The sequence below is a fragment of the Lycorma delicatula genome, chromosome 9, assembly GCF_047948215.1.
Source record: "Lycorma delicatula isolate Av1 chromosome 9, ASM4794821v1, whole genome shotgun sequence".
NCBI classification, from domain to species: Eukaryota; Metazoa; Arthropoda; class Insecta; order Hemiptera; family Fulgoridae; genus Lycorma; species Lycorma delicatula.
Window position 1 is genome coordinate 12,119,900 of NC_134463.1, and position 25,721 is coordinate 12,145,620.

At 30.8% G+C, this 25,721-nt stretch overlaps 1 protein-coding gene across 5 annotated transcripts in view; it reads left to right on the forward strand.

Moving 5' to 3' along the window:
• Positions 1-25,721, forward strand: part of LOC142330127 (testis-expressed protein 2-like) — a 115,296-nt gene that overhangs the window by 83,819 nt on the left and 5,756 nt on the right. For all 5 annotated transcript variants that reach the window (XM_075375211.1, XM_075375210.1, XM_075375213.1 and 2 more), the window contains 8 exons: positions 3,126-3,310; positions 8,029-8,090; positions 13,392-13,573; positions 14,858-15,125; positions 16,699-16,920; positions 19,054-19,358; positions 21,342-21,531; positions 23,698-23,831. In XM_075375211.1, the coding sequence (XP_075231326.1) occupies positions 3,126-3,310; positions 8,029-8,090; positions 13,392-13,573; positions 14,858-15,125; positions 16,699-16,920; positions 19,054-19,358; positions 21,342-21,531; positions 23,698-23,831 (1,548 nt within the window). The remainder of the gene's footprint in view (positions 1-3,125; positions 3,311-8,028; positions 8,091-13,391; positions 13,574-14,857; positions 15,126-16,698; positions 16,921-19,053; positions 19,359-21,341; positions 21,532-23,697; positions 23,832-25,721) is intronic.

Genomic DNA, 25,721 nt, shown 5'->3' on the forward strand with positions numbered 1-25,721 from the left:
AACATAATAAAACTGAGATGGATAAATATTAGTAGAGACTTTCAGTAATGAGCTAAGTCAATCACTCTTATATCTAACCAATAAGGACAATATAAGTATAAGTGCAGTATGTCATAAAACCTTGAATACTAGCCAAGGAGTAATTTTTTGCTAGGATCTTCTTGAGATGGATGTAAATAAAATTGTCAAAGAGCTTCATCTCTAAGGTGTTATAGAAAATAACGAAACGTCAGAGTGGGATGGAAGAACCTACTCCCTCTCTTATTTTAACTTTCAACCTTCCCACATGACCACAGAAAATTTAAAGTAGGATACCTATTGGTTTGAGTACAATCATTCATCCCTAACTCACGGCAGTGTTTCCAATGTCAAAGGAATGGCCATACCACAATTTCTTGTCCAAACACCACAATATGTGGTAGATGTGCAAAAGAAGGCCACAAGGACACTCACTGTCAGAGGAAGAAAAATGTGCAAACTGTGGGGGAACGAACACATTCAGCTCGATCTCAAGATTGTCTAAGTTTCAAAGAAGAGAAAGCAATCCTAAAAATCTGTACTGAGCAAAAGCTTTCCTTCCCAGCCGCCTGAAGAGAATATAAAAAGATGCTTAGCTTTCAAAACCTGGTTAAACCATATGTCTCTTTTGCTGCTGTGACATCAAGTACAACTATTAGAAATGCAGACAGCAGTGCGGATCCTGCAATGAGCTGAGGAAGCTTGTTCAGGTGTTATCTGATCAGGTTGCTTCACTTATTGTAACTATTTCTGAGTTAACATAGATGAGTCAGTAGTTACAACTAATGAAACAACCACTAGTGGAATCCCTCTCAAAATTCTTGTCCCTAAAGTTTTACCTTTGCAGACAGGAGTAAATACAACTGCTGGTAAGCCACCAAATAAACTCCCTGTTAAGGGTGTCTACACACCCACCTCCTCTGGGATGTAGTCTGTAACTTCCCATTTTTCTAAATCTTTCTCTCCAACACCACATTTTCTGGAGGATATGGTAGAACCATCCGATCCCAGGGCATCGGTTTTTTTCTTAAAACCAAAAATTCAAAAAAGAAAAACTGGATCACCTATAACTAATTTTGTGCTACCTTTATGTTTTTTGCTAATATTGATAATTGATGGTTTATTTGTTGTTATCGAGCAGGATTTTCCATCAAGAATTTGCTTTAATGTTATCAGTAGTCTCAAAATGACATCCTTTCATCACTGACTTTTTATTTTGAAGATAAGAAAAAAATTGCAAGGAGCCAGGTGTGGCGAGTAGGGAGGCTGAGGGAGGACAGTCATCTGATTTTTGGCACAAAACTGACGAATTGACAAAGCTGAGTAGGCACGCACATTGTTATTGTGAAGGAACCATGAATTGTCTTGCCACAATTCTGGTCTCTTTTTATGGATTTTTTCATGTAACCATTGTAAAACACCTTGGTAGTATGCACGGTTCACTGTTTCACCTTAAGGCAAGAATTCAAGTTGCACAATTCCATTAAAATTGGAAAAAGCAGAGAACATCACTTTGACACTGGTTTGAGACTGATGTGCTTTCTGGGGCATTCTTTGGATTCTTTGCCAATCCATTGTGTTGATTGAACTTTTTGTCTTAATGGTCGTAGCCGTAAACACACCTTTCATCTCCTGTTATGGTCCTTTGCATGAATGTTTCATCATCATTGGCTTGTTCAAGAAGCTGCTGACAAACGTCTACTCGATGTTCTTTCTGCTTTTCAGTCATCAAACGAGAAATAAACTTTGCTGCAATTCGATGCATGTTCAGGTTTTCAGTCAAAATATCATGGCATGATCTAGTTGAGCTGCAAACCTTTCTGCAAATTCTCTGACAGTCAAGCGACTATTTGTACACACCGGATCATTGATTTTCTTAACGCAGGTGTCATCAGTTGAATTCGAAAACCTTCTTGGTCAAGGGCCATCTTCAATTGAGTGACAACCACTTTTAAATTGTGAAAACCTTTTGTAACATTGTGTACAACCCAGAACATCATCTTCGTAAGTTTGTTTCAAAAGTTGAAACGTTTCTGTGAAAGTTTTCTCCAGTTTCATGCAACAAACACTTTGCACTCAAATAACAATAACAAAAACTAAACAAGATATCAACAATCCAAGAACATGTGGTTACAGAGCAGGTTATGTGGAACATAATGCTACCAACTGGATGCCACTAAATATTTTTGTTGATGCATAATTAAAAATGTTGACTTTTTCTGAACAGACCTCACACACACACACACACACACACACACACACACACACACACACACACACATACACACATATATATATATATATATATATATATATATATAGGAAAAACCACCAGGTTGTTCATAAAGAAATTTAATGAACACTGTAATATATACAAACACATTAGTACTAAATTTTAAAATTTTACACAACACCTGATAAAAAAAAAACTGATAAAAATATTTTGATATAAAAAAAGTTAGAAATTTTAGAGATGTACAATAATAATAATAATAGTAAGGAAATTTGGCGTATTGGGATAATATTAAATTAAAAAATATAGAATGAAGTAAATAAACAAATTGAATTTGATAATAAATTGATAAATTTGGTGGACCTGATTAAATTATTAATGATAATGGACCTGATAATGATTAAATGATTTGATAATGCTATTCTGCATTTTACGATTGTGAATATAGGATTTTTTAATTATGACAGCAGTATATACATGCTGACATTTTTAATATATATAACATTTTTTGACTATGTATATAAAATATATATTTTAATAAGTATTTATAAAAAAAGACTCCTTACAATAAAGCCAATGCCTCTGAAAGTATTTCAGACAAATAGATAAGTTTCTTATTTTTTATGAACTGTTTCTGGTGGTATAAAAATATTATTATTATTATATAAAAACTATTTAATACATAGTTAGAATATACTAAAAAATGAAAATGGATCTTTTTATAATTGATTAATATCTGTTTGGATATTTATTTATTATTAATAGATAATATATATTTCAAATCTAATTAAGATATGTTTCATTTTCTGTTTAGCCCCCATAATCACCATAAAGTATTACTTCATATCTGTATTTAAATTTTGTTTTCTTACAGGATTTGGAGTAAAAAATATCCTATTTGTATAACGTTATTAAAGATGTCAAAACTTGGTGTAAGATATCGTTCTAAAGGAAAAATCACCATAGAAGATGATCAAGAATGGTTAGATCCAGAAGTAGATGATACCACTCCTATTGAAATTCCTGATGATCAAGAAATTTTTCCAATGGATCCTATCGGTATTTTTCATACTTGTTTTTATTTCTTTATAAAAAACAACCTGGGTTATCTGATATTTTTAGTTTCTCCAACACAGAGTTTTTATCTCTTACTTAGAAAGAAACTTTCAAACAAAATATTGTTTTAAAATATTATGTACAAAGTTTTTAAATACTGTATTTTTTATATTTAATCTTTTATGAAATGAATCAGTGTGTAAATTAAAAAAATATATTTCTGCTGGAAGGGAACATAGGCATTTAGAAATTCAATCTACTCTATGAATATTCTATAAAATCTGCTAGCTTTATTTACTTTTCCATTCAAATCTTTTTCAAAATCACTTTTTCATAAGTGATATATGAGAAACTGTGAATAAGGCATGGAACTTCTGTTTCCAAATTACCGTATTTATTTGAGTACCCCCGCACGTTTTTCTGGAGAGAAAAAATAAGAGTGTGGGGCTTGCTTGAAACATAGCTTTTAGCCAGGATAATTTATGTAAACGTTTTCTTAGAAATACCTAAATTCAGTCACATAAATATTGCTACATTAGGCTTTCATTTATCAATACTGGATGCCACTTATACAGAATACATCCTTAATTATTAACATCCTGTTCATATGATCGATAGGAAGGAAGTTACAGTATTTTTATAAAATTGATTCATTCTTTATGGGCTGTACCCGGTTCTAATGATACTACAGTTACAGTATCAGTTACCCATCGTCATCTTCTCTATTCGTCATTGTCATTGTACTGTTTATATATGTGGACAGTTATGTGCATTTTATGTGGTTAGTTTATTTTATAAAGTTTAGTACAGTGGTTTATTTTAATTACGACATTAAAATGAGTACAAAAGGACAGCATCTATGATCTTTTACAGTAAATGAAAAACTGCACGTTATAGAAGAGGCTGAAAAAATTGGAAATCAGGCAGCAGGAAGAAAATTTGACATAGATGAAAGCTGCATTCGAGACTGGTGTAAGAAGAAACAACTTCTGGTGAAAGGCACTGGTAATAAAAGGGCTTTTCATGGCTTAAAACCAAAATACAGACATAAAAAAAAAATTGTTTGACTTCGTTATGGAAAAAAGGAAATGCGGTTATGCTGTTACGACAGAAATGTGTCAATCATATGCTCGTGAAATCGCTAAATCATTGAATAAAGTTGATTATAAAGCAAGCCGTGGATGGATAACAATTTTTTGCACGAAATGATTTGTCAATAAGACAAAAGACGACCATTTCTCAACGACTTCCAGATGCTTAAAAACAAAAAATATTACATTTTCACAAATACATAATAAATCTTAGAAAAGATAAAGGCTATTTGCCTTCTCAAATAGGAAATGCTGATCAAACCCTGTATATTTTGAAATGCTATTTGAACCGTAAACAAAAAAGGTGAAAAAAGTGTTACGATTCGCACTGGTGGTAATGAAAAACAAAGGTGTAGTGTTATGCTTTGCATTACTTCTGATGGATCAAAATTACCTCCGTAGATTATTTTTAAAAGAAAAACTCTTCCTACTGTACAGGTAAATGGAGTTATCAGAGCACAGGAATGAGGTTGGATGGACGAAACCTTCATTTTAGATTGGATCAGGTGTGTATGGCAAAAGCGATCAAGAGATTTACTTAATAAAAAAAATACCGGTATGCTTGTAATGGATAGTTATCGGGGGGCATACGACTGATAAAGTGAAAGACATTTTAAAAAAGGGTATGACAGACCAAGTAATAATTCCAGGCGGATTGACATCTGTATTGCAATTGTATTGTCTATTGCAATAGAGATATCAATCCACCTGTTTACTTTACATAAATTATCCTCGCTAAAGACTATGTTTCAAATAAGCCCTGCATCCTTATTTTTTCTCTCCAATTCCAAGAAAAATAGTGCGGAGGGGTACTCGAATAAATACGGTAATTTGAAAGTTATATAGAGCTTCTTCTTTTTTTTTGCTAAAAACAATAGTCATTTATTCTTAGAAAATCAAAAAATCCTCTTCTGTCTAACCAGATATCAGAGTTGCTGTTATGTAACTCAACATAATTTTTTTTGCGTTACAAGAAAGGGCCTTATCATGCTTGTATTGCTATTTTTAATTATCAAACCATTTAAAAGAACTTCCCCTAATTTATTTAAAATAATATTGATAGAACTTCCTTTACAGAAGTAATATTTTACTCTGTTGATGAGTTTTTAAATAATACAATTAAAAAAAAATCCTTGAATTTTTCTATTTCTATTTAACATGTTCATAAATATTGTTCAAATAATTTTCAAGAATGCTGTCTACAGTTTGATTTATTTTTTAGTTATTTTCTGTATTTATTATCTTCATATATTTTACTTTCTTTAAATTATTAGTATGGATTTTAACCACTTTTTTTAATTTTATAATTAATTGAATATTTTGTAATGATTTTTTAATCAAAATTTTATTAGTTTCTCTTTATCCATTTATGCAAATGATGGGACAGTTCCTATTTTTATTATGGAATAGTGTACATATCTATTCTTTAGAGTGATCTGTGTAATCTATTATTTACTAATGAGAATAAAATCTTTATTTACTGAGATTAAAATACGTGTGAAGTAAAATATGAAAATTTTTTGATATAATTTTTACTGTATCTGTTAATAATAAATTCAAACTTTATGTATAATAAGTTCAATTTTGACAAAAGTAGCCCTAAAAATTCCTGTTTTTCCTAGTATGGCTACTATATATTCAAATTTCTTGGGAATGGATGGGATCAGTGTGATATTGTTGAATAGTTGGCAAATTACACTTGTATTTAAACATGCTCTTAATTGATGATATCTGATTTTTAATATACTCAGTAAATTTGAAAAATGTAAATCTAAAATTAAAAAAAAAATTAATAAATTAAATTCTTAATTCTGTAAATTAAAAAGTCAAATCATAATTACCAATTAAACAAACAGTTTATGAAATTTCATAAAAATTGATTAGTATGTATATTTATTACATGTTAATGCTGTATAAATCTCTACTTGTTTGGATGAGTGGAATGGATTTATACTGCACCATGTGTTTCAAAATGAATATTGAGGTTTTAAAGTTATGTAATATTAGGTTTTACTTACATTGTTAAATTACACATGAAATGAAAGAGCAACTCAAACAGTTTTTCCTTTAAGTGTTCAATGTGAGCACCATTCATCAAACATGTCACATTCAACTGATAGGAGAGTTCATCCGTACTTTAATCAGCAAGTCTGGAGTAATTGATGTGACAGTTGCTTCAATCCTGTGTCTCAAGTCGGTAGATCTGCTGATAATGGTGATAACTTGATTCTTTATAAACCCTCAAAGAAAAAAAATCAGACGGGGTCAGATCAGACAAACATGGAGGCCACGGCAAACAAGCCCCATCATCTGGTCCCTGGCAACCAATCCAGCGGTTGAGAAGAATTTCATACAGCATTATGCCAATGAGGAGGTGCATCATCTTGTTGCCAAATAAAGTTCTGTGGTTCATATTCCAGTTGAGGAAAGAGCCTAGTTGTTACATATCAAGATAGTTCATTCCAAACCACTTGTTTCTGTGAAAAATAACGTACACTTGCCGTCAGGATATGGCACAAAAAACATTCAGTTTTGGGGAGTCTTACTCACACTGTAATATTTTTTGAGGATTTTCTGATCCCCAGATACATACATTATGAGTGTTTACTTTTACATACTTTTCCATTAACATGAAATGTGTATTTGTCACTAAATACAACACAATAAAGAAACTCTTCATTGTCACAGTGCGTCATTTGTGAAGCTAGCATGCAAACCATAATCTGTAGGCTTTAGAACTTGTAACAGCTGTAAACAATATGAACGCAGTTGTAAGCGATTCCTTAAAACTCTCCACGCAGACATCACTGGAATTGCTAATTTGTAGCTAGCTTCCTAACAGATTTCCTAGGACTGTATGCCAAAGACTCTTACACGTTCAATATTGTCTTTGGACACACTCGGTCATCCTGTACTCTTCCCTTTACAAATACAGCCAGTGGTTTCAAATTGTTTATACCATCTACGAATGATTTTTGGCCACTCAGGGGATCACAACAGAACTTTAAATGAAATGCATGTTGAACGGTAATTACAGATTCACAACTTTGCAAACTGCAAAATACAGAATGCTTTCTGTTGGGGATCGCCATCTTTGCTACTAGCGCTTTCAAATGGAAGGTACAGAAAACAGTTTATGAGCTTGCACATAGCTAAAACTGTTTGAGTTGCTCTTTTATTTCATGTATAATTTATCAGTGTTTGTCAAACTTCAGAAATATTACTTAGCTTTAAAACCCCGATATTCATTTTGAAACACTCTGTATTTATAAGATTTAGTTCTAGATCCAATTTTTAATATGATCTTTTAAAATAACTGTAAATCATATTGTTAGAAATAAGCATTACTGATATTATTTGGAAGTTGTTAATTAGTTCTCTTAATCCCTATGTAATCTTAGTTAATCAGCTAATTTATTTATTTATTTAGAAACAACAGGCTGAACCCAACAGTTAATTAATGACATAGCGTAACATAAAATTTTCATAATTTATTCATTTTAATTATTAATTGATAATTTATTCTATAATTTTAAATTTACTAAGTTAAATAAGCTAAATTTAATATATAATGATAATAAATTCACTTCATCAATTAAAACTATACATGTTTTTTTATTACTTTTTTAGAACAAGTTGTTCCAGAAGAAGAAAAAATTAAAGATAAATGTGCTGAAGGAGATAAACCTGAGGTATTTTAATCATTTTTTTATATGCCATAGAAACATGTTTAGTTTCAACATATCTCTTACATCCAATACCCGCCTCAGTTGCCTGTTCTATATTTTCTAATCTTTTATCCCTTTACTGTCTAGTAACCCTGTATGTACACTTCCTTATAGAACTAACTAGTAACCCTTGATGTTATTCTATGTGAGCTTTGTTCTTAAGCTCAAAACTTCTTTATTTCATATGTTATCAATGCCTTTCATTTTCAGTTTTCAACATCTTTCTGCAATACTTTTTCTGAAAAGTATGTGTTCTTTATTTTTCTGCCATCCTACAAATCATGTTTTGTTGCTAGAAAACATTATACTTCATAAAAATATTTTTAATTCATTAATTTATATTTGATTCAAGCAGTTTATTTTTCTGCATAATGGCTTTCCTTGACTCCTGCTTTTGGTATCTTCTTCAGTTCATTTATTCTTTTCAATTTTCCCACATAAATTGTGGAATTTATATTCTACTTTTGAAATTTTATAGAATTTTCTGTTTCATTCTGTTCTGCCAACCTTATTAATTTGCCATTTACAAATAGAACACACAAGGCTCACTCATGGATATCCCATGACTCAAATCAATGCATCCATTTGTGTTCACTGTGACTGCCAACTGTGGACTGTGTCTGTTATGCAGCATTATGTCAAAAGTTTAAACTAGGGGCTAACATTCAAAATATCTTGGGGAACAATGCAACAATGTTATCAAATGTCATGATTTCTTAAGGGCTTGCATCTAGATTCAAAAATTTGATTATTCATTCAGTCAATTTATTTTTCTTGTTCTTTTAAGTTAAATTTTAAATATTGCATTTCATTGTGGTTTTATTTTATTTTGAGCATGTGACAGGCGTTTTCATCTACACTGTGTTTTTGTATTATTGTTGTTATTTTTAAGTTAATATTTAATTGTTTACTATATAAATATTGTGTTTGGTCACTGATGACAACACTTCATTGTGTGCCCAGGAAAAATACGTTCTGTCGACTTAATAACTCATTGTCTTTATTTTTATTATATATGATAAGTTTACTTTAAAACTGAATTTTTAGCCAAAGTATTTGTATTATCTGTGAATCTTAATATTTTGAATTCTCTTTTCCTGATTTTTAATCGGTTCTCAAATTTTTTAGTTTCACTATTATATTGTATCTTTCTGTTACAAATCATAATGTAAAGGGGATTGGTTCATGTCTATCGATGTCTGTTAATGTCATTTTCATGTTCATGTCTGTTAATGTCTGTCAATGCAAAGGAGTTCAAGTCTGTCTCACTCCTTTACTTACTGGAGCTTTGCTTCCTTTCCAATGTACAGTTGTATGTTGATACAAAACCTTTTAAGTCTTTCAAAATGTACTCGATGTTACTTTTCTAGTTGTTACTTAAACTAGTAATAAACTACTACATTGTTTAGAACTTTTGGGTAGTTTATTTACTATAATCATACAGTAACTGTTTTTTTCTATGACACTGATTGTTATAAACTGTCTATAGAAATGAATATATTTAAAATGATATTACATTAGTTGTTACATTTATATTATGCAAGTTATTATTTTTACAATGAATGAAAATTAAAACATAAAAAACCAACAAAGGGTTCAATAAGTTTCCTGGCTTTACCTTTCACAAATTTTTACCAGAGGGTATCCAAAAATAACCAGAACCTCATTGTGCCGGTTGGAGTTTCCACGGTATGCAGTTCTCCTGCCAGGAGAGTGTCAAGTGACTTTTTTTGTGTCATTCTACCTTCTGGCATAATCTGGGTTATGTCTGACCTCTGTGAATTTTTTTTGTTAAAGCTGTTTATGTTTCACCTGCTTCTCATTTTTTATCATGGTGGACTCCAATGAAAACACTGTTTGATTGTAAATTTTGCATCCTGCTCAGGGAAAAAGCCACAGAAACTAATGTGATGTTGAAAACATCTTACAAGGATACTGCACGGGTAAAACTCAAGTGTATGAGTGGTTTTTGCATATCAAAAAGGATAAAATGTTGATTGATGATCAACCACATCATTCTGGATATCTTTCAATTTCCCGAACGGACAGAAATTCTAAAAAATTCACCCATTTGGGCTTGAAGACTGACAATGTATCATAAATTGAAAAGTCTGAAGTAACTTGGAGCCTGGTTTAGTGAATTTTATCGCAAGATTTGGAGACTAGAAGGGTCACTGCAAAGTTTGTGCCTTGGCCCCTGACTGCTCAGCAAAAAGAGGGTTGCTTGGAAGCATGCCTTACTTTGAAAGAACAGCCCCAAACTGATCCAGATCTCATTTCCAAGGTCATTACTGGTGACGAATCATGGCACTATGGTTAATGAACCTGAAATCAAACAACAGTCAAGCCAATGGATGACTGCGGCATTGTCTTGTCCCAAAAAACTTGTCAAATATCAAGACTATGAAAACTCATCAAATATCAAGATAATGGTAATCATTTGTTTTTTTAATGTGAGAGGAGAGTTGGTGCATTCAGAATTCCACCAGGTCAGACTGTTAACCAGGTTTCTTCTTGGAGGTTCTGAGAAGGTTGTGCAACAATTTGCAGCAAAAAATGCCTGATTTGTGGTAGAAGACCAACTGGATTTTCCACTGTGACAATGCACTGCTCACAAAGCTCTTTGTTTGCCAGTTTTTAACAAAAAAACCAGCATGACTCCCTTGCCCCATCACTCTTAGTCACCTGATTTAGCTTTATGCAAATTTTTTTGTTACCATGATTGAAAAGGGATATGAAAGCAAAGCGTTTTGCTGATGTAGATGAGATGAAGAAAAATACAAGGAAGGTGCTGTCGGGCATCAAAACAAATGAATTTAAAAAATGTTTTTAACAATGAAATAGATTGGACAAATGTATTAGCTGTTTTGGAGAATATTTTGAAGGGGATTGAAGGTTTTTTGTAAAAAAATAATAAATACATAAATTTAAAAAAAAGAATTCTGGTTATTTTTTGGTACCCCCTCAAATTTCAAATATGTTTTTTTTTAATATTAATGACTTAATTATGCAATATTTACTGTACAATTGTGAAAAAAAATCAGAATGTTCAATTAAAAAGTTTGGGTCCAGTTTGACGAACTTGATCAAATGTTTTTACTTAAAAAATTGTGCAGTATTAAAAGTACAATTGATATATAATAAAAATTCTTAGTAAAAATAACTCCCCCTTGACTGAATAATATTTTTATCATAAAAATTACGGTCTTATTATAGTATTGCTAAAAAAAAAAAAAAAACATTTTTACCAAAAGAATTTGGACCCCTTGCTCAACTGCTCAACTGGGACACTGTGATTTCAAAGCAACTGATGGTTGGTTGTCGTCTTGGAAATAGAGACGTAAAATAAAATTTAAAAATGCTCATGGTGAAAAGGCAAGCGCTGATACTGATAGTGTCAAATCATGGAAGATATACTTTCTGAAATAATGAAGAAATATTCAACAATGATATCTGTAATGCAGACGAAACGGGCATGTTTTATTGTGCTACGTCAGATGGGTCTTTCTGTTACAAACACATAGCATTATCTAGCTAAAAAAAGCCAGTGAACCAAATTACTGTGCTTTGTAGTATGAATATGTTGTAGTGAAAAATTAAAACTTCTTGTTATTGTTACATCAGATAAACCATGACATTTTAAGTGGGTAAGAATGGAAAGTTTACCTGTGCACTACTATTTTAACAAAAAAGCCTGGATGATAAGTCTAATTTTTCATGATTGGCTGAGCGCTTGGGACAATGCGTTACAGAAAAAAATCAAAATATTTGCCTGTTTATTGATAACTGTGCTGCCCATCCTAATGTAGATTTACGTATCTATACAAGATGCAAAAAAATTCATTCACAGACTTCAGCAGTATTTTATACAAGAAGGCAGTGAAGGAAGCCCTAGAAGAACTATGAGTCTATGTGAAATTTGTAGAATGCCAAGTATTAAAAAGGAGATGAGAAAGCAGAATAAAAGAATTTTATCAAAAAGTTTAAACAAGAAGAGACATTAAAGTATTTTTTTATTTTACTGATCATAAATAACAATCATTACTGTGTATATATTCTGATATATATTTGTGTATATTTCAAAATTTCAATTTTTTTGTTCAGTGGGTTTTGAAATGCAAGGCAAAAACTGTTTAGAAATAATGTTGCATATCCCTCCATGCCTAAATCCAATTGACTTGAAACTGTGGAATTTTAAATTACTTAATAAGTACGTTAATGATATTAAAGCTTAACTTTTCTACGACCAATGTACAAAAATTAAAAATCGCAGAAACTACTTCTTCCAGTTTTTAATTTTGTTTGAAAATTAATGGTGCCTCATATATATAGAAATTTTTTGAGCCATTTTCAAAGAATTTACATTAAGCCAGTTCAAAAAATGTTAATCAAAATACTGGCTAACAACACACATCTATACATCTTCTGGAAATTTCAATAACCTTTTTTTTTTTCTGGACTGGAGTAAGGGGATTGGGACACATCAATATTTGCCAAAACTGTAATACCAAAAATTTGGCTGATCAATTTACTTTCTTTTATAGCTACATTATGCTGCTGCAGCAGTAATAGAAATGCAGCTGGAAAGTAAAAATTATACCAAAGATAAGGGCTTTACGTGACAAGATTTCATAATTAAATAATTTTAACTGTATTAACTGACTATCCTATGTGTATAGTCCATCTCATTTTAAAACTTCTTGCCACATCTTAACTTGTGAAAGTCCCCCTCTTAAAGCTATAGTACTTATAAATATCTTCCCATATTCTTAACTGATTTTTCAAAAGATTAATGAAATCTATAGTAACAAACTGCAATAATAAATTTGATGATTGTAGATTAAACCTACTTTTCTAAGGTGTAAAGCAAAGCACATCAAAACAATGTACATATATAGGATGTTTTATTATATTTTTTATTTTTGGACTGATGGGACTTCAAAATATTAAGAAATACAAAGATTTAAGAGAGTCATTTGTTGACCAATAGTAAAGTTTTTTTGTTACTATCATTAAATATGTAAAAAACAAAAAAACTCATGTATGGTAAAATATTGGTATCTATAAATATTATTGGTACATGACCTCATTTTAAAATCATTTTTCATTGTAAACAAATTTGTAAACTTTGTTTATTTTCCAGTAAAAACATCTTAGTACTAGGAAATAGTCTCTTACTTAAGAGAAAAATTAAGTATGACATTCTTAAAAAAGATTTCTTGAGATTTTTAACTGCTGTTAAAATATTCTGTTTTAAATTTCCAGGGAAAAGGGGAGTTGGTGTTATGTTCTGAAGATCCATTGACAAAAGACAAACCCAAATCAGGTCAAAGTGATAGTGGAAATGAAGATGAAGATGAAGAAGATTTTGTACGAATCTCTCCTTCTATATTAAATGAATTTTGTATTTATTTATTTGCACGGTGTGATCGACAGAAGGAAATCTGGTGAGTTAGAAAACTGCTTGGTTAGAAAAATATTCATTGTATATATTTGTAAACTACAGTGTTGAAGAGTTTTAAAAGGTATGATTTTATAATATAAAAGAAGGCTTTTAACTAAAAGCCTAAAATATCAAGAGCTTACCTTTAATTAAAAACAAAAATATACCTTAACTAAATTGGTTTGTTTGCTGTTGCATTGTATGATTACATCTACATATCTGTCTTTTTCTCTGAAGTGCTATCAGAGTTGTGACCATTGTGTATTTAACAAATAACTTGCTTATTTGTTTATTTTTCTTTTTTCCTATTTGACTTTTCCATTCTGTATCCAATCACTTTTTCTTTTCCTAATGTCCTCAGTCTTGTTCATGTTTTCCTAAGTTTTTTTAATCCCTTTACAAACTTATATTGCTGATCGTATTTATTATGTGTTGTGCTTACAAAATTTGATGTATTTTGTTTACTATAATTTTCTATACCCTTTCTAATAAAAAGTTGTAAAAACTACATTGTCTATAGTTCATCTCAAATGTTGTCTATTATTGGTCAAAGGTTATTGGCAGTTGGTAGGTTACATCATCTGGTTTGTTTGCCCTTAAAACATTCCTGAATTGGATTCCAGATTAGAAAATTTCCATGTGCTCCTATTATTGGCCCATTTTGTTTAGTCTCTGTTTGAAGGTCCTTTCTGTGCAATTCTGTTTTGTTTATGTTCTATATTTCCAGCCACCTTGATCAATCCTCTTCTACCTTCATTAATATTATTTATTTTAACCCAAGTTCCTGTCTAATAGTCTCTTATTCTGTCCCTATTTGATCTTCTGGCTATTGCGTTCAAAACCTTTATTTGTATTTTTTTTATTTATAGATTTTTTCTAGGCTGTCAAAATTAGATTTAAAATATCTTTAATTACTGTAAAACAATATTTTCAAAACTTTTTGAATGGGTGAGAGGTGAGAAAAACTGCCTCAAAATCTAAAATAAGTGTTAGTGCATAATAAATAAAGTTCTGCTCATAAAATAGTAAGAAATTTATACTCTGGACGTTGACAGTTCATTACTAATCAACCCCTCTGTGATAAAGTGGTGTCTGCGTTTTATGTAGAAGGTTTTGCATTCTATTCGTCAGGCTTGGAAGAGAGAGAATAAATAAATAAATATAAATGCAGTTGCTCTTGAATGAGTGTTAGAGTATTACTATTAGTCATATATCATATTTATTTTGTGCATAAATTAGATTTTGTAATTATTTTTTGTTAGTTATTAATTAATCATATTTCTTGCAGGTTTAGAAGGTTAGTTACCGCTTCAGGACTACAGCAGAATGTACCAATACCACCAGTTGAAAAAGAAATTAATAATGATTCGTCAGAAAGTGGCACTACTAGTATTGATGATACAGAAAAACAACAAAAATCATTAGAAAATCCAGAAGAAAAACCAGAAATTAGTGCACCTGAAAATCCACAGTATAATAAAGAGAAACAGTATTTAAATTTCATGAATAAATTAGGTCAAAAGAAAGTGCCAAAACTGCCTTCTAAAGATAAAGAGGTAATGGAAAGGTGTTTTTTTTAATTCATCAATCTAGGTGTAAACAGAACAGAATAGTAATCAAAGAGTTACAGAATATTTTGTTATTACCAATTTTTACAACTTAACATTAATAAATTAATTTAACCTAACCTGTGACATTTGCTGCAAATATTGGTTTATTTTCAAATCAAAGCATTTTTATTATTACAGCAGCAGTTCAAGTACAACGTTTTTCATTGCTGCTTTACATTGTTATTACAGTGTGCTATAAATGCTAAGGCTAATAATTTGTACTAAAAAAAAAAATAAATGTGGCAGGATGTGAAAATATAATTTTTTATTTACTGGGTGTTATAAAAAATAATTTCCTCCCTTTATTTTAGAAATTGTGTATTTTGAGAGCACTACAGTCCAAAAATACTAAAATCATGTTTGTCATTCACAAGTACAGATTGTATTTTTGTGTGGACATGTAATGGTAATGTTGTTTATTTGGAAGTTTTATTCTGTAAAAATGTCAGAAAAACCGGATGAGGAAGTAGATAATATAAAGAGATATCATATATTTATAAAGGTGCTTATTCTATATGAAAATCTTATTTGTGAATGTTTTTTTAACTTATCAAAAAATAATTCTCAGTATATTAATGTAAATAATTTTGTTGATTTGTTTTAATTCATAAAATCACATCTCTCGCTATTAAAATATTTTTGTATTAATTTTTTTTTTATAAATATATTTTTTTCAATTCTTATTCTGTAAATGAGAAAGTTAATTTTATGTAATTTACTTTCATCATTAAAACCAGGAATTTTATAAATTTACTAACTTTTTACGTTCCAGCATATCCATATAAAACATTATTTTTTCTTAAATGAGTCTAAGAGGGTAAATAGTTTTCAGTCAGAGGTAGAATAAATTAATTATTTTTATTTTGAATTAAAAGTCCCCATTTGAGGAGATTTTAACTTAATTTTATATGTTAAGTCATGTTTGTTTAGTAAAAAATTGAAATTTTGCTAACTTTTATAAATTTTTACTGATTTAATAATAAATCATTTTGAAATGTTTTTTCTAAATTCCATTGTAGGTTGTTCACCCAGATTAAATCAGAACTGACTAGGTCTAGGTCTATGAAAATCTAAATAATCTAGTAATTTCACACACTCTAGAAATGTCAATATTATTGAGATCACAGTAAGAGTGAAGTATAAAATAGAGAAAATTTTCTATAATAGTTTTTAGTTGGTCGTTTTATTTTAGTAATCAACTAAAAGTATAGTATATTAGTGTTTATTTTTTAATTTCAAGGCATCAAAATTCTGAGGATATTTGATCAAAAACATAACAAATATGCAGTAACCCAACCAGATAGAAACTATACTCAATATTATTGTACATTAAATATAGAAATTAAGTAATTGGTGAGAATTAATTTGTATTTAATAAATTGTAGCATAACAGCAGCCACTTTATCTTGCATCTTTTTATTTTCAAGGTGTCTCTCCTTGAGAGATTATAAATAATATAAACTAGCAGGTTGTCTCTAAACTTATAGTATTATTATTTTTTTATACTATTTTATTTCAGACTAACACAAAGCAGTTAAGTTCATCAAAGCAATCTTCATCATCACCTACGACGACATCATCATCAACTCCACCTGTGACATCTGATGATATGTACACTGTCTGTGAAGAAATAATGTGGGTTAATGCATTTGGAGGTCGCCTTCTGTATGATGTTCTTAAAGATGCGTTTTGGTTGAACAAAATAAATGAAAAATTCCAAAGAAAACTCAGCGCTATTAAAGTAATTACGTACTATTAAATTACTGTCAAATATATATTTATATTAATAATAAATATACATTATAAACTCATTTATTAGATGTAACAGTTTTTTGAATTTCTTAAGATTGAACAGATCTCTTATTAACACTACTCATCACTGGGTTTTCTATAATAAAGCAGTGAATGAAGACAGTATGATTTTTTTAAAAATTCTTTAATCAATTTATGAAACTTTATATCTGATTTCAGGAAGTAGCCTATATGTTAAAAATACTGTATGTTGAAGTGGATATATCTTAATACATTAGTAAAAAAAAAAAGAGAATACCATGCTTTATGTTCATACTGCAGGTATGAAAACAGATGCATTTTGAACTTTGTATTTCACACAGAATTTTTTTTTTCTTAATAGTATTGTGTAACTACTTGTGCTAGAGAAAATCTATGGCTTAGTACAAGAGTCATTCAAATATAAACCAGAATTTTGCCGCATGGACTGAGGAAGAGCAGTGAATGTGGTGGGGCACTGTAGATAGTTGGATATGTATGGAGAGAAGCAACTGGACAGCCACGCTCATAGTTCACGTTCTCACATCATTAACGGATTGTCTGAGTAGGAGGTACCATTGTTTGTTACACAACAAATTTTTATCTGATCTCTCACCAATGAACATGTCAAATCCTCTGAAATTTTGACTACTCCAGGCACAGTTCACAGATGCTACCCTGTCAAAAACTCAAGTGTTTGATTGGACTAAAAAGATTTTGATGCAGTGAAGAATAAAAGTCACAAACATTGTCAGCAGACCAACATCAGTGATGACAACGTTCAGGCTGTTTGTGACCGCTTCATAACGGTCGCTGAAACTGTATCAGAGGTGGGCATAAGAATTGGGACTGTGTTCTCTTGGATACAGCAAAGTGTCGACAAGGTGGGTTCCACGTTTTCTCGCTGAGACACAGACAAATGTCCAGAAAGACATCTGTCAGCGGCTTCTGAATTTCTTTGAGGTAGAAAGAGAGGCATTTTTGGAGCATATTATTACCTGTGATGAAACGTGGGTCAACTACACCCCAGAAAGCAAGAAAACAAGTATGGAGTGGTAAAAAAGGGGGAGGGAGCATCAATCAAGGCCAAGAAACATTTGTCAGCTGGAAAAGTTCTTGCAGTTGTGTCTTGGGACTCAAAAGGTGTGCTGCTGATTGATTTCCTGCATGAATGAAGACGGTACATATGGTATACTATAACCAGTTGTTAAATGTCATCAGAGATGCTTATCACAACAAATGCCGGCAACCAATTTATAACGTCCTTCTTCTCCATAACGCAGGACCACATACTACAGCTCAGATTTGCGATAAACTCGCTAAAATTCAATGGACACTTCTTGAACACCCCTGTACAGTCCAGACTTGTCACCAAGTGATTTCCACGTTGGTTTGCTGAAAGAGGTTTAGGAGGGGAAAGATTCCAAGATGATGCCTCATTCAAGCATTATGTACACAGTGGGTTGTTGGGGCAGCCATTTTGTTTTTTAGTGAGGGTATCAGGAAGCTACCTCTTCGGTTGAGAAAATGGATTTGTCTTAAAGGAAACTATGTTGAAAAATACGGTAATTTATTTTTAATTTCATCTAATGTCAGTAACATATGTAAACAAAGGCTGGCGATAAACTTGTTAAAATTAATTGGATACCTCTTCAACACCCACTGTACAGTCTGGAATTGTCACCGTGTGATTTCCACATGTTTGTTACAAGTCTGGAACTATCTGTCAACAGGTCAACAGGCTGTTTGAGCCCACTTCTAAAGGACAAAAATTTTATTTAATTCTCCTGAAGCTAGGTTTCTCAACTACTTTAAAAAAAAAAAAATTCTTCCTAGATATATTTCTGAAGAGTGAAATATGAATGTATGAGAAAGTAGTGAAATAAGCTTTAGTTTAACAAAGCAGTTGAATAAGTTTTAGCTATTAATATTAGTATTATGATAATATTAATGAGTATTATGAGTGTATTGTGTATTGCAGTATTATGAGTAATACTGGTTTGAAATAGATACTAAAATTTATTTTTCCCTTTTTATAAACTTTTCAATTATCTTTTTCATTTTATTAATCACAAATGAACTTTTTTTATTTATTGTGTTTTAGTTACCATATTTCATGGAAGAACTTGTAATAAGTCATATTGATTTTGGAGAAACTGTTCCTTTGATTCAACGTGCATCTCGACCAATTTTAAATGAAAATGGCATTTGGGTAGATCTTGACATGGTTTATGAAGGACATTTTCAAGTAACAATTGATACTAAACTAAATTTAATGAAACTTAAGAAAGCACAAGGTTCATTAGATGATTCAGATACTAATTTGTTATGTTCAAGTAATACGAATGTGTCTCTTCTGTCAGCTTCAAGTAGTGATGTTTTCCAAGTTTCTTCCTCACCTTCTTACACGTAAGTATATATATATATATATATATATATATAGCTAATTTTCATTTAAATGAAATGTTTAATGTATAGAATACCAGCGTATGACAGTATGACAGTTCATCATGCACGAAGAACTTTGTTCTTTTGCGTTCTTCCTTCTCAATACTTTTAAATAACCCAATAAAAATTTTAAGTTTAGCTCTTTACCTAAATGAGAGCCAGCAATAATTAAAGAAAATTACAATTTAAAAATTATTAAAAAGTGTAGTAGAAGATTTGTAACGAATTCCAATGATTTAATTATCAATAAAATTTAATACTACACTTAAAAATGTTAAAAACTCTACTTATAATAAAACAAAAGGTCTTGCTTGTACACTTTCTGGTGAAGACATATTTGTCACTTATGGTATACACACATCTACACTATTTATATAAAGAAATGTGAGCTAAAGAAATAAGCAATTATAAATAAAATTTCTTCAGAGCAGCTGCCAATGTAAAATCCCTAAAAATCTACCTATCATCACACAGTTCTATTTGACTAGCTGAACGGCAATATTCCAAGGATTCTTTATTAAAATCTAAATACACATCTGTACAAAACATTAATAATGCAAGTATTAAAAAAAAGCCTGACAACCCAATTGTTTCTGATGCACGGCTTGCACATACATACACAGACAACTTAATTTAAAATATTTATCATTTTATTTAAAATACAAGGTGTGTGAGAAAAGTAATGAGACTGACTTTTTACTTACCAAAGTTTTCATTTTTTTCAAACACCAATATATCCCCTTCAAAGTAGTTTCCTTGGGCAGCTATACACCACTCTGTCGGTGGACAGAGTCGTTGTTCCCACTCCTGGTAGCAGCGCTGGAAGGCTTCAACTGGTAGGGCTTTTAACTGGTCGGTCACAGTCTTTTGAATGTTCTCCAGAGTTCCAAAATGACGTCCTTTTAAGACAAGTTTCAATTTCGGGAAAAGGAAAAAGTCACAAGGATTCAAATCAGGTGAATAGGGTTGACGAACCGTAGGAATGCGTTTTGAGATCAAAACTTCCGTGATGGAAATGGCCGTGTAACACGGGGCATTGTCATGATGAAGCATCCACTTGTCTGCAATGTCTGGTCTCATGCAATTTAATTGCATCAATGTCCAATCATATCCATATACCAATCATATCCAATCATATACCAAAGAACTGGAAAAAAAAAGAATTTGTTACAAAGTTATTACAACTAATATACGAACATCTCACATCACAAGTAACATAAAATGTCAAAGTATATATGAATTGAAATGATAGCCACAAATGTGATGGTTTTGTGATGTAATTAAATTGGCAGTTACTCTTGTTTTAAACAAAAAATTTTTCAGTTAGTAAGTAAAATTTAAATTTTGTAATTTCCAATTTCTTTGCTCACCTACAATATATTTATTTCCTTGTGTGATCCATCTGAGCAGTTTATTACATACTAAGTTTGAGAGTAAGTACGTTCAAATAATTATTTCCTTTGAGATGTGCCCAGAAAGTTTCTGAAATACAGGATTTTCATTTATATATCATGGTTTTTATTTAAGTTTGAGTAATTTTTTCCATCTGATCTAAATGCCAGCTACTAACTGGTTGGTCTTTACAATATGCCTATAATCAATAATTTTGATATTTATTTTTACTTTCAATGGATGGATCATTCCTGACCCAAGAAATATCAATAAATTTATTCTTATTATCAGAGATTTATTCTACCCTTTTTAGTTCTGTTCATTTGGTGCTGAGTAAAAAAAAGATATCAGCTTTTTACTTAAACAGATTTAATTCTGGTCTTCTTAATAGAGAAGATAAAATTGAACTACAAGCAAAATACAGAATAAATATTTTTCCTTTTGCCTTAAAATCAGAACTGTGTGGTACAAATATATATTCCAATATATAAGAGTAAAATATATAAGGGTGTACTAAACTAATTTTAATTGTATTTATTTCATTTATATTAGGATGCAGAAGTCAGCAATATTTGATAGTGATGTAGAAGATAGTGCTGAATCATCAAGTGAAGAGCTTGATGTTGGTAAAACCGGACCAATAACATTACCTGATGTAACACCTTCATCACCAGGTAGTACAACTAGTCACAAAATGTTAAGAATGGTAGATAAAATTGCTGCATCAAAATATTTTCAACAGGTAATTCATTAACAATTTTCATAACTGTTTATATTTTTTAAAACTGAGAATCATATTAAATTTTTCTAATAATGTTGCAATGAGTGACTGCCTATTTCATAGATTTCAAACAAGTAATTTTAAAGTAAATTATGACAAATTTTATATTATTTTCCAAAAATGAATGCTTAAAGACTTATATTACATTAGAACCACTCTAATTTTTTTTATAAATAAATCGTTAGTACTCTTTCTGTGTATATGCTAGATCTGAATCACAATTTGTGTCCTGGGCAAGAGAGTAATTACCTTGATGAGTAGATTGTATTCTTTCACCTTACATCCCTTTTCCTTAACCCTGACCCTATCATCCACATTAATGATCTGTGGGTGCAGATTAGACCTACTACATTTTCCAATTAAGAATGCTGGTTCTGTGATGATAGAGCCAGTGAATTCTAGTGTTACCTTGTAGGGAAGCCATTTGTGGACTGACTCAAAGACTCATCTGCAGTACAGATGAGTAACTTCGTTATATCACAGATTTCAAGGAAGTAGTACACTATTTCTTGTGTGGTAGTTGCCAAATAAACTTAGTGGCTGAAATGCCTAATGGGATAAGATAAAGCCTTCTAATCCCCATGATAAAAGTAATTCATGGGATGGATGAATGGGAATCAGTCAGGGTCAGATTGAGCAAGCATGAGTATGCCTTTGCTAGTTGTTTACTGATGAAACTCCTATATATTTAGAGGAACATAGTAAAACTTCTATTAACTTAGTAATGCTAATCCTGACTTGAATATATTCTGAAATAAAGAATTAGAGGAGAAATAAAGAATTTGAGATATAAAGCTGAGAAATAAAAAAATGAAATAGAGATGATACCATACCATGTATGTGTTAAGGTGAGGTCAGAAAATTTCAAGACCAGTTCTATAAAAAATATACAGAGGACAGATGTGACAAGCAATAACATTCATAAGTCAGCATGCAGGATCTTTTACACAGATTCTGGTTTTTGTGATCGTAAACATTTTTGTGAAAAGTTGACAGTGATATCAAACAAACACTGTATGTTTGATATCACTGTGGACTACAAGGTAGAAGCAACATCAATTTTTGTCTCAAGCATAGGAAATCATGATGGAAATCTTTGAAATTATCATCCAGCAAGCGATGAAACAATGATCTTGACTTGGATTTTTCAGTGGCATTTGAGTTAAAGAGGTTAAAGCATCAAGTTCATAAAAAAAACTCCTGATCGCAATGAATTTGTGTGATTGTCAATGGAAATTGTTCTGAAATGTGTGAGAGTTCATTAAACCTGAAGTGTGGCATGAGGAAAATTGATGCTTCATTATAATGTTCTTAGAGCCTCCATACCTTACAAAGAATTTTTGACAGCAACATGCATGATCATTGCTTCACACACCCTGCTTGACATGGCCCTCTGAAAGTTGTATTTATTTTTAGAGAAGTTCTCCAACATGTTGCTCAAGCTGAAGGATCACCATTTAGATACTAGTGGTGGCCTAATAAGCATTGCAGAATGTGCTTATATACTTAAAGAACAGCATTTTCTCAGATCGTTCAAACAATAAGAGAAATGCTGAGAGCAATGTATAGATAAATAAGGAGTTTACTCTGAAAGGCCAAGTTTAGATCGGTATGAGATATATTTATAAAAAATTTCATTATCTAAAAAGGAGTGATGGATGGCTGTCATAAAGTAATATTAGCAATTAAAAAGAATATAATAAACTTTAAAGTTTTAAAAATTTCTTTCATGTATAGAACCAAATTAATACAAACACTTCAAAATAATAATACAAAGACTTTCAAACTTCCAAATAATAATCTTATTACTTGATTATTTATTATTTTATGCTTTTAAGACAACGTATGATTTGAATTATTGCAAGCAATTTTTAAGTTTTTTCATTCTTTTAAATTTCTGTAACAGGCTATAAGATATGCTATATCAAAAGTGATTATTTTTAAAAATGTGTCTGTTGAACATAAATGCTTCTTTAATTATTGAATGAATAAATTTGTATGAATACTTGTTGACATAACTTAAACCACATTATATTTTTTTTTTGAAATTGTTTAAAATTTTCTCATAAATTTATTTTCATTTTTATAAAAATGAGTTTTTTTTTCTATTTTTCTTGTCCTGTCTAGGTTACAGAATATAAATATATTAAACGAGCAATGGAAGGTGTCTCAAATACAAATATTGCACTTGTAGTTGAAGTTAGAAGACTTGCTGGTACACTAGTACTTAATTTTCCTCCTCCACCATCAGATAGATTATGGTAAGTCAAAGATGTGATAAATAAATTAGTTTTATATTAAAAATATACTCTTCAGAGTTATAAGTAATAATATGAATAATATACTACTGATAACGTTTTGAAAACTGGGTCTTTTTAGTAACATTTCAAACTAAATCAATTTCCTCTTCCTAGTTACAGTTACAGATTGTTGCACTACAAGTAACGGTCCTCAGGTAAAATTAATTGTGTTCTGTTTGTAATTTTTTTCGTAACTGATTTGCTGCAAAATTAAGTAAAGTTTACACTTAAAAGAAGGTTACGTTCTCTGTGTAGTTTGACTATAGTTTCTAATTTGCTAAAAAAGATTTATATTATTCTTTATAGTGTTGCGTTTGTAGTAAATTTTGAAAGTGAGTAATGTTTTGAAAATTGGTTAGTATGAGGGTGTATTGATAAGTCACTGATTTTAAAATAAAGAAACATTTTTTTTACAAAAATTCAATTTGCTTTTTAACATAAACCTCTTCTAGCTCAATACAATATTTCAGCAATAACTTGCTCATTCGATGAACCATTCACTTCTTTCCACCAAGGCTTCTTCTTCAGGTTTGGAAAAAAAAAGACGTCAGAAGGGATTTAGATAATACAGCAAGTAAAACTGCAGATGAGTGAGCTGGTGCATTGTGATGGTAAAAGCGCACTTTTTTCTTGCTAAATGAGGCAGCTTTTTCTTCAGTACCTCATCGAATCTCTGTAATAATGAGGCTAATACTCTCCTGTGATAGTTTTTTCCTTCTGTAGGTAACCTATCAATATTATACCATTGCATCACAGAAAACAGTGGCCATGACCTTACCAGCTGATTTTGCCTTTTAATTTTTTCAATACAGGTTCGTTTCACCCATCTACATTCTTGACTGCTGTTTTGTTTCTGGCGTATAATAGTGAATCCATGTTTCTTCAACAGTAACATAATGCCGCAAAAACTCATTTGGATTGCACTGATAAATGGTCAAACATGCTTTGTCATCACATGGTGTTCATGCTTTTGAACACATGGTGCTGTGTTCAAAAGTCATCACACAGCACCACTTTTGAACAGATTGTCAACAATTGCAGGACTCACCTTGCCAATAGCTTCCACACACTCAAACTATTCATGTAAATTCCCCATACATTTTCGGTTGAATGTTTATGATCTCATTAATCTCAAGTACCTTTGTTCATCAATCTTCCTTTACTACATCTGGATTTTATCGATCATTTTTTGAATAGTCACCTCTTTTTATCACCCCAAACATTCAACATCACTTGTACTCATACAACCACAGTGAACTACTTTTGAATCATGCCATGCAAAGGAGCAGACACTTCATAATACTTATGAAGCTTTTTTCTGTTTCCTTTATTGTTTTTCCATGTTTTCTTGACACATCAACTTTCATGTGCTGTCAAATATCTACTAATTATCAGAATGACTTGAAATTTTCTATGCAAGTCTAGATAAATTAAAACTTATAAATGATGGTGAGAAAGTAGCGATTGGAATGCCATGTTCTGAGAAGTCGCTGACTTATGAAACCACCTTTGTATATTAAGCAATTTTTTTGTTTCCATTGTTATTTGCATTTTTTTTTCTCACAATTTTAAAAACTAATTTTCCACAAACAATATTCTTGTCCAATTCAAAAAATCATTAATAGTTTTATGATATGCCTGTCTAACATTGTCGGGATTCTATAATATAAATTGCTGAAACATTCTATTTCTACTCAAATAATTATTTTATGAATAATTATTTCATAAGTTCAGTAGCTGTTGTTTCTCATGAATTTATATAATCTTATTATATAATATCGTTTAAATCATCATGATTTAATAATGTCATAAATAAAAAAATTAGCAAAGCTGATACCTGTGTTGTCCTGT